The sequence below is a fragment of the Cannabis sativa genome, chromosome 6 (assembly GCF_029168945.1).
Source record: "Cannabis sativa cultivar Pink pepper isolate KNU-18-1 chromosome 6, ASM2916894v1, whole genome shotgun sequence".
In the NCBI taxonomy this organism is placed as follows: domain Eukaryota; kingdom Viridiplantae; phylum Streptophyta; class Magnoliopsida; order Rosales; family Cannabaceae; genus Cannabis; species Cannabis sativa.
This window is the reverse complement of record NC_083606.1, coordinates 53,475,237-53,486,485: the sequence shown is the minus strand read 5'-3', so window position 1 is coordinate 53,486,485 and position 11,249 is coordinate 53,475,237. Positions and strand designations below refer to the sequence as shown.

Here is an 11,249-nt window from a genome sequence, read left to right as displayed (position 1 = left end):
GTTCGACCTCAACCAAAACTTGGTAATGGTTCTCTCAATGTCTTGACAAATTCCTACAGGAATAAGAAACACATTCATTGTATAGGCGAGAAGTGATTGAACAACTGATTTAATAAGAACTTCCTTTCCTACACGAGATAGGAATTTATTGTCCCAAGACTGGATCCGCTTCTGCACTTTATCTTTTAAATAACCGAAAATGACATTTTAATTCCTGCCAACAATACTCGGCAACCCCAAGTACTTATTGTGCTCAGTCGCTTCATGAATTCCCAGAGTAGTACAGATGGTCTGTCGCATATTAGATGAAGTATTAGTGCTAAAAAAGACAGAAGACTTTCGAAAATTAACATGTTGTCCCGTTGCAGTAGCAAACATCCTAAGTAACTGAAGAACCCGATTCATCTCTCCATTAGTCGCCTTATAATACAAAAAACTGTCATCTACAAAGAGCATACGAGAGACACTAGGCGCTCCATTAGCCACTTTACAACCATGCAGCCACTTCCTCTTTTCAAATTTGCGAATAAGAGTAGAAAAAGCTTCAACACACACCAAAGAAAGATATGGTGATATATGGTCTCCCTGTCGGAGGCCTCTACTAGGCACAATAGGACCCATAGTTCGGTCACTACTCACAATCTGGTACTGTACCGAGGACAAGCATCCAAAGATAAGACAAACCCATTTATCAACGAATCCCATCCGAGTAAGCATAACACACAAGAAATGCCAATCCACTCTATCATAGGCTTTACTTAAATCCGATTTCAACGCCATAAACCCATCCTTGCCCACTTGCTTCCGCTTAAGATAATGTAGGATTTCAAAAGAGACCATAATTGTAATACCCTAGAATTAAGAAATGGATTAGCAAAACCCTAATTAGATAGTTATGAATAAATGAGGAATTATATTATTATATAGTTCAATATATGTGAATTAATATGATTTATAACATGGTAAGACCCCGTTGGTGAGCCAGGAGTATTTTAGTAATTATGACCCGAGAAGGGTAAATTGATGAAATTAATTTAATTACGTGCTTAATAGAACTATATTATTATATAGTATGCATGTGTTGTCTTTTTCAGGTGTGTTTTGACAAGTTGGCGCGGTATAGTCACAACCGGGTATTTCGGGCCGAACCGGGTTCGGGCCCGAAATGCAATTGGATTGAATTAAATGGCATTTCATTTGATATTTTATAATCTTAAATTTAATTGTGATTTAATTATGCATGAAATGACAAGTTTGCCCTTGTATGTTTGAAAATGTGGGAATTGGCCCTAGGGGCATTTTGGTCTTTTGACCATTATTTACTATGTTTGACAAAATTGATTTTTGAGGATAAGGAAAAGAGAATTCCGGTTTGCTTCGCCTCTCACCCGACCCCTCTCTCTCTCTAACCCTCTCTAATTTTTCAAAGTTTATTTTGGGAAGAGATTATTTAATTTTGACTTGAATGAGCTTGGATTCTTGGTGTATTTGTGCTCAATCCTAGCTTGAGATTTGAGGTAATCTTTTCAGTTGTAGTTGTATCTACTGAATTTTTGATTGTTAGTAATGCATGATTTTGGTGTTAATGAAGATGATAAGTATAGGTTGCATGAGGTGTGGTTCTTTTACTAATTTAAGTGAATTTTGCTTGAATTCTGGGTGTGTGGGTTGTTTAAGCTCTAGATGGAATTCTAGGGTTTCTTCCTTAACTTGAATTCAATTGTTTGATGATGATTGTTGTTGGAAAAATATTTGGAGAAGTTGGAATTAAGCTCAAGATTAAAGAGCTTGAGATTTGTGAGTTTAAGTATGATTTTGAGATGTTTTTACAATCTAGATTTTCAGGGTAAAGTGTGAGTTTTAATGCATGTTGCATGTATTTTTATGCCCTATCTTAAGCTTGTTAGGTTGTGGAATTGAATTGAGTGTTTGGTTGAGCTTTGGATGGAATTTGTATGGTTTTGAGGCTGAAAATTCGTGTTCTTGGTGGCTGTTTCTAAGTTTTTAACCCAGGTGTCGCGGCATGCTCTGGGCATGCCGCGGCCCGCCCCTTGTTGGTGGAACCTAGGATTTTTCTCAGGTGCCGCGGCATGGCTTGGGCATGCCGCCGCCCGCCCTTGTGTTTTTGGGTAGTTTTGAGTTCGAACTTTGAACCTCCATATCTTTTAATTCCGAACTCCGATTTGGGAGTTCTTTATATCGTTGGAAAGCTCATTCCGAGCTCTATGTGATTATCTGAATTTTAAATGCCATGAAAATATTTTATGAGTTTGAAATGAAGGGTTAACCCTAGTTGTGAAAATCCCATATTTGTGTGACTAGGATTACCGGCACCTGATCAGGAGCACCCGGGGATTCGAAATCTCTGTTATTGCCAGACAACAGGTAAGACAGTGGTTAGCACGTAGAGTATGCATAGTGGCGCTTATATTGAAAGTGATATGTATGATTCTTTAGTAACTGGGATTAGGGTTATTACCCTAATAGGAACGGTCTAATAGCCTAGGGTTATTACCCTAGCGATATATGTGTGTAAATGCCATGCCATGTTAAATGTAATGAGATTCAAGGATTATGCACTTAAGGCATAATTAGGTTGGACTCAGTAACCATAACCGAGATGAACCATTCTAAGGCCTTAATGTATTTAGACGTGTGTGAGCAAAACGTAGGCCTACGCCACATAGATATAAATAGATGTGTGAGCACAACACATATGTCTGCGCCACGTAGACATAAATAGGCATGTTAATGCAATATGCAGGTCTGTGTCACACAGACATATGTGAATGACATACTATTTAGATAGCATGATAAGCTTATTATTGTTATTGTTTATACTGTCTTGATGGGCTTGGCTCACGGGTGCTCTACTATGCAGGAAAGGGTAAGGCTTTAGCTGATCAGCCATGAGTTCAGGAGCTGGGTGAAGAATGTACATGTCCGAGCCACATCAGACCAAGCGGGTTAAGGGTCTACTAGTGTTATATTTTTGAAACTCTATTTTGCCACTTAGGCCGGCTGAAAGAAAAAGACTTGTAATAAAGTTTGTAAATAGTTTTGGGATCCCACCTGTTGTAAAGTTTAAATTATTACAAGTTTTATTTCCATTCCGTTTAATAAAAAAGTTTCAATTCTGCGCATTTTTAATTAGTAATCCCGTTTAGGGGATTAGGGTTTCGTAAGTATCTTGGTAGCGTGCCTAAGTATTTAGAGTGTTACAATAATATTATCTGTAATTAATCTTCCAAGGATAAAAGCTCTTTGATGTTTGGAGATAACCTCAGACAACAATCCTTTCATTTTGTTAGCAAGGACCTTAGTAATAACTTTGGCAATGACATTGCAAAGAGAAATGGGGTGCAACTCACTCATTTGATCACGGTTCTTCTTTTTTGGAATTAGCACAATATTCTTATTATTCATCCCTACCGGCATTTGCTCAGTTGCAAAAAAATGTTTAACTGTATGGATCACATCAATGCCAACCATGGACCAATATTTCTGAAAAAAAAATTGGATTCACCCCGTCAGGCCCTGGTGATTTATCCGGATTCATTTGAAAGACTGCATCTTTAACTTCTTGATCTAATATAGGCCGTAGTAAAGCCACATTATGCTCATCTCAGACAGCAGGCACAACACAGTCCAACACCTCATCCCAACTAGAAGGTTCGGCAGTAAAGAGTTCCTTGTAGTACTCAACCATGACATTCTCCAGTCCACTATCCCATTGTCTCAAATTACCCTCCGAGTCTTTCAAACTAGTAATGTGATTATTTCATTTTCTCGCAGAACCTTTAGAGTGAAAGAACTTACTGTTTTGATCTCCCACTTGAATCCATAACTGTTTAAATCTTTGTCTCCAAAAACCCTCCCTTTGATTAAGAACAGAAAAGAGCTCCTTTTTAGCCTCATAAAATAATCTCTTACCGTCCTCATCTCGTCGCTTCTTATATTGCTTTAACAACCGATTGCATTGTTTAATGCGAGAAGAGAAGTTGCCAAACACATCCTTTCCCCAATGCTGAAGAGCAGTACCACATTCCTATATTTTTCGAACAATATTTTGCCCCGCTATCGAAGACCAATTACGTCTAACCACATCTTCACAATCTTGATGACTAGTTCAGAAATTTTCAAACTTGAAAGACCTCGCTTGAGCAATAGTCTCGTGAAAGAGAACATCCAGTAGAAGGGGACTATGATCCGACGGAGAAATCTCAAGATTGAATAATTTAGAGGAAGAGAAATTATTTAACTAAGAATTACTCACCATAGCTCTGTCCAACCGGGCTTCTATCTAATGAGCAGTGTCTCAACTCTTCTCCCACGTAAAAGGATGGCCACACAGATCCAAATCAATCAACCCACATTGCTGAACCACCTCCTGAAAGCCGTCAATAAGCCACGATGGGTAATGCAACCCACCGAGCTTCTCACCCTGACCAAGCACATTGTTAAAATCCCCCATTAAACACCAAGGAGTAGAACGCCCATGTAAAGTCCGTAATAGATCCCAGGTGTTCTTCCTTAAACTTCTATTAGGTTCCTCATAGATTCCGGTGAACCGAAATTCCCTCTACCCATCAAGCGTTATAAGACTATCTATATGGTTTGTGGAAAACGACTCCACCTTGACCTCCTCTTGATTCTTCCATAGCAATGCTAAACCCCCACTCCTTCCTTGGGCCGCAACAACAAAACACCCCTCAAAGCCCAAACTCATACAAATCTGATCCATCTTCAATTGGTTACTTAATGTCTCACACAAAAAAACAACACTAGGCCTTTTTTGAACCACAAGTTCTTTTAGGAACTGAACATTCCGTGGCGGCCCCAGCCCACGACAGTTCCAAGACAGTATTTTCATGATGATTGGTGAGCCCCATTGCCAAGGCCCGCCAAAGATGAGTTTTTTGAAATATCGGTAACATGCTGTACAACCTCAGCATTGTCGTTACTGCCCTCACTTACTTTCCTTTTTTTTTTGTTATCAATAACAACTAGGCTATTATCTGAAATATTTACAATATCCTTCCCCCTATTTTTAGGGACTCCTCCTTGATTGACACGTGGACCATGAGAAAAGGAAGGAGCCATAACCACACCTCCACCATTACCATGATTCGGCAGTGGGTCAACGCCTACATTCATGGCCTCCCCAGCGATCGAAGATCTTCCCCCATTGACTGTCGACGATTCCATCCCCTCGGGTCTGACACAACCAACTGTTGGGTTTTATGCCCTAAATAAAACTCATTTCAATATAATCAGATTTACTTATTAATATAGATCAGAAATAACATTTAATGTTGCATGGTTCACATGATTTATTTCATGATTATATGTACATAATGTATGAATTCATTTGAAACCCTTTTCACATACTTGATCCTGTTTATTGTGTCGTCAACACATTGGAAAGTAAACATGACTATGTGAATAAAGTTTCCTAGATTTATCAGACACAGGGTTTTACTGATATGATAATCTACAACAAGAGTTTACTTGCATATGGAGAAGTGCAATGTTCTTTCTAGAACATTGGTTAAAGTAAAGCTCAGGTTGGATGCATGGAGTATGCATCGGAAGGGACCGATATTGAACTTTGACTTAGATTTATTAAACTTACCGTAATATCTATTCAAGTCAATATCGCCTAGTTGATCCTAGATCAAATGATCTTAATCCTGTTATGATTAAGCTCAATCTCAAGAGGCTATTCTTGTTCTTTGATTTGTTAGTTAAGCCTACTTTTAGGTCAGGGTGATACGTACATTTTGGGAACACGGTAGTGCAATTGAGTGGGAGCGCTAACATAAACATGGAATCTATAGCTTCTATCTGGCGAATAGTACGTAAAGGATGATCTCCTTTGAGCTTGACCAAACGACAATAAACGGTGGAGATCTCATTTCACATAAGATGAAATATCATTTATACGGGGTTAAGTGTTTTAAGGATTAAATACATTGTAGGGTGTAACGGTAATCTAATCCCTTTACAGTGTAGATCATACATATAGAGGATCATTGATCAAATTAGGATTATAACAATGGATAACTAATGATGTGTCTATATGGTGGAACATATAGAGCATTCTATATACTGAGAGTGCAATTCTAAGTTCTATGCGTGGATTCAACGAAGAATTAATAAGTCAGTGAATTTAGGTAATAAATTCTTGATCTGCTTATTGGAAGCTCGGTTATATAGACCCATGGTCCCCGCACTAGTTGAGATAATATTGCTTGTAAGACTCATATAATTGGTTTTGATTAATCAATTATAATTCTCAAATTAGACTATGTCTATTTGTGAATTTTTCACTAAGTAAGGGCGAAATTGTAAAGAAAGAGTTTTAGTGGCATATTTGTTAATTATGATACTTTGTATGGTTTAATTAATCAATATGATAAATGACAATATTTTTTAATAATTATTTATAGTTATTAAATAGTTAGAATTGGCATTTAAATGGTTGAATTTAAAAATTGGCGGTTTTGAGAAAATCAGATGCAGAAAAGATAAAACTGCAAAATTGCAAAAAGTGAGGCCCAAATCCACATTGCATGGCCGACCACTTTTGTAGGGTTTTCCCTCTGATATTTTCATTATTTTAATGCCAAATAATTCAAACCTAACCCTAGTGGAATGCTATAAATAGATAGTGAAGGCTTCAGGAAAATTACACACTTAAATTTCACACTTCTCATTTAGAAAAATTTGAGCCTTCTCTCTCCCTATCTTTGGCCGACCACTCCCTCTCTCTCTTCTTCCTTGAAATTTCGAAATTCTTAGTGTTAGAGTAGTGCCCACACACAGCAAGTGATACCTCAATCATAGTGAGGAAGATCGTGAAGAAAGACTTTCAGCAAGAAGGAGTTTCAGCACTAAAGAATCAGAGAAAGAGATCCACGTTCAGATATTGATAATGCTCTGCTACAGAAAGGAATCAAGGGCTAGATATCTGAACGGAAGGAGTCATTATATTCCGCTGCACCCAATGTAAGGTTTCCTAAACTTTATATGTGTTTATTTCATCGTTTTAGAAAGTTCATATTTAGGGTGTTAATCAACATACTTGTGAGTAGATCTAAGATCCTGGTAAAATAATTTCCAAAAACTGGCCTCAGAGCCATGGTAATTGATTTGCTTGCAAGAAATTTGGACTTTGAAACGATTGTTTGATGTTTTGGATGGTATCATGTTGTATTGAGTATTATTTGATGATTGATTGATGTTTGTATATTTTCGTTAAAAATAATTGAATTTCTGGAATTATTTTTATTGGATAGTATGGAAAAAATTAAGCAATTTACTTTTTTACAGAACTCAATTTCGAAAAATCGGGGTGGTGTCGCTGCACCTTGTGCGCGCGCAGAAATCATGCAACCTCCCCCTGCGCTGAGTTTTCACGCCCAAACACCCCCCCATGCGCGCGCGGACATGTATGCTCAGCATACTGTCCGTACAGCTCGTAAATTTTTCGTTTTTCTTCGTTTTTTCATGCTATTTCATGGATTTAACTTCCAATTTTTTGTGTAGTTCTGTATTTATACATTTACTATTCCTAATTCAATTCTTATTATCATAATTAATTTAATTAATATTTTTTAAATTTAATTCATGATATTAGTGTAATTTGAATTTGAAAATAGTAAATATCTATCTTTTTGCTTAATTATCTATCTTATTTTTAAATTTGATTATATCTTATCTTATTTTTAAATTTAAGGTCAGATATGAAATTTTTTAAATTATATATTTTTTAAAATAATTTGACCTTATTTAAATTTAAAATAAAATAACTATAATCATGTAATTTTAAATAGATGTAAGATATTTTGCTAACTTTTAAATTTTGTTATTTTATTTATTTAAATTACATTTAAAATCTGAAAAAGATATTGATTTATCGTTTTTAATTTTTTATTTATAAAATAACATTAAATTTTTAAAAGTAGTTAGCAAATTTTGAAATGATATTTAGGTTGGTTGAAACCTAATTTTTCAAAATTGTAGGTTAAATTTTAAATATATTTTTTTAAAATTTTGAAAATTTTTAAATTGTTTTTAAAATTTTCGAAAATATTTTTTTTTATTTATTTAATTAATTATTTTTTCGAAATTTATTTAAAATTAAATAAATCCTATATCCAACTATCCAGCTAACCTTGTTGCAGGAGTATGTGTTTTAGCTTGTTTGTAAGTTTTTATAACCTATTATTGCTTGATTGCAAATAGCCATGGTTAACTTGTTGACAGATCTAATGATCTGATTTTAACTCATGGCTCCCTTGGTCAAGTAAATAATTTGTAACAGGTAATTTTTACAATCTTCTTTCATCTGTGTATGACCTAGCAACATGATAGGATCCATCCAAATTGTGTGTCTGTATGAGCCTATGTGTTTAATTTAATTATAGATGCATATAGGTTGTTGTTGCTAAATAAAATATCATACTTTTTTGATAGATTTTATTTAGGCCCATTTAGTTTTGGACCTATTCAATTAATAACAGTTGTTCATTTTAAGGTTAAATTCCTCTCTTTTGGGCCTTGTGTGAGAGTTGGGAGCCATAGTAGTGGGTACAACATACTGAACCTAGCACCCCCTCACATGAACCACCCCAATTGTGAAGGCCCATTTGCCTGATTTGAATAACTCTACTAGGTTAATTAAACTAGTTTAACCTAATAAAATTGATTAGCAACATAATTATTTTCATTTATTTTGAAATTAATTTAAGAAAATCATAGTTTAAAGAATTTTATTCTAAGCTAAACTATATGTATTTTCTTGTATTTAATTAAATATAGAATTATGACCATCTAGATTCTTTCTGATGCTTAATTTAAATTATTCATTAAATATTCATATTTAAGTTGAAATTTAGTTATCTCTAACTAATCAACTTAAATCTGAATATCTTTTTGAATTTCAAATTTCAAAATTAAGTTGAGGAATTTTAGGAATTGGTTATTAAGATTTTTTAGATATTTTTTTTAAGTTGATATCTTTTCGAATATTAACTTAAAATGGAATATTTTTAAATTAAGTGGTTACAACTTAATTTTTGATATTTAATTTTAATTTAAATTTGAAAATGTTTAAGTTCTAGATTTTTTTTCTAATACAACTTAAATTAGATATTTTTTCAAATTTTGTTGAAAAGATACTTAGTCAAATAAGATATTTTCTAGATAGTTATTTCTAGACTACTTATTATTTCTAATATTAAATAGGAAAAATATTATACATTGTGAAATTAATTATTTATATAATTAATTTTGGTACAATTTATTTTAAGTATATTTTTTCCTAGTATTAAACTAGAGATTAATAATTAAGCCTTCTCTACACTTAATTATTTATTTCTTGAATTTAATACATTTAATTAACTTGAAAATTAAATATCTAAGTTGATTTTCATCATAATACTTAAATATTTCTTTTTCATGACACTTAATTAAATAGAAAATTATTTTTAGTTGAAATTGATTTTTTCAACTAAATTTAAATAATTTTCAAAATATATTTTTTTTCTTTATTAATCAAATTTCGAAATTGCATTTCTTAAATGTTAGAATTTCGAATTTTATTTGAAAAATAGATTAAAGTTGTAAATTATTTATTTTAATTTTGGACCAACTTAAATCTATAATTTTTTCATTTAATGATTAATTAAAATAAATGAAGTAAAATATATTTTATTAGAAATTTATTTAATTAGTCAAAGGAAAATCTAGATAGGTGATATTTTTGCTTGCAGTATTTTTCTAGTGTATTTAATTAAATAGAAAATTAATATTTAAGTTGATTTTCATCATCATACTTAAATATTTGAAATTTTTCTTATATATATTTAATTAAATAAGAAAATTATATTTTTTGTTGTAAATTAATTTTATTAATTAATTTTGGGCCAACATTAAATTAGAATAATTTTTTCCAGGATTTATTTTTTATTTTAACATGCATTTTCGTAAATTGTATCCTTGAATACTTTAATTTTTCGAAATGCAATATATATTTATAGAAAATTAAATTTGAGTTGTAAATTAATTTTGTAACAACTTAAATTGAATATTTTTCTAAATATTTATTGGAAATTATTACTAAGATGGAAATAATTCATGTTATTTTCATATTCAACTAAGTAAAATTTATAAATATTAAATAAAAATTTATATTTGGAATTTTTCAATCTAAATTGGAAATTTTAATTAAATAAATATATATTTAAAATAAATAGATCAAATAAAGAGAATCAAAGAAAATACAACTCTCTTTAAATAATGAGCTTTATTATTAAGATATTCGATCTCCATTGTTGGTTTTACATCGCGTTTGTTTTAGTGAGTAATCCTCCCTAATGGAGGAACGTTCATTAGCAATTTTGCACCATTTAATCTCGAAAGATAAGTAGTTTGTAAGTGTTTTATATGGTATGGATCACCCTAATGGTGGCGACCATATTTGACTTGCAAATTATGAAACAATGGTGGAAGCTCATAAGATAGAATTGCCTTGACTCTCGCCTAAATGGGACAACGCTGAATTCCAATCTTGATCGAATAAAAGGTTGCTAGAATGTTTAACATTTTAGATGAGCTGACAACTCTATTCAATGGATCGTAGCTTTGACTCTCGCCTAAACGGGACACTGATATCAGTTTGTTGAAAACCTTGGAAATTATTTAGGATTGTATGTTTTAGTATTTTCACTTGTCATTCCTACTTACTATATGTTTAATAATTTCTGAATTGTGTATGAATTTATATTGAACCATGTTATTTTCTGTTAGTAAATTGTAGTTTAATTTCGAATCTTCATTGTTGGTCTAACTTGGTTTGTTTATCTAATGAGATAAATTCCTAGTGGATTTTCACCATTAGACATACCTAATAGTGTTAGATCTCGAAAGATAAATATTGTATATGCGACATCTAGCTGTTCATCAATTGATGACACCTTAGACTAGTATTTTTACAATATGAACAAGAAGATTGTATAAATAAGATTACTTTAACTTTCGCTAATCGAAGCATCGTTGGATTCTTATTTAAATAATGAAATTATCCTAATTCCTCTTAGCTTATTCATTTTGAATTAGCTCAATAACATATCATTGGATGATTGGTCTATAAATCATTTCATGTCATTCTATATTTTCTCTTAAGAAATTAAATGACGCATATGATTATAATCCCGAAATTCTATTCCCAATTGATATAAATC

General features: G+C 32.6%; 1 protein-coding gene across 1 annotated transcript; it reads right to left on the bottom strand.

Moving 5' to 3' along the window:
* Positions 1–207: 207 nt before the first annotated feature.
* Positions 208–840, bottom strand: LOC115695268 (uncharacterized). Its single transcript, XM_030622346.1, has one exon. The coding sequence runs from the start codon at positions 838–840 to the stop codon at positions 208–210; it is 633 nt and encodes a 210-aa protein (XP_030478206.1).
* Positions 841–11,249: the final 10,409 nt, after the last annotated feature.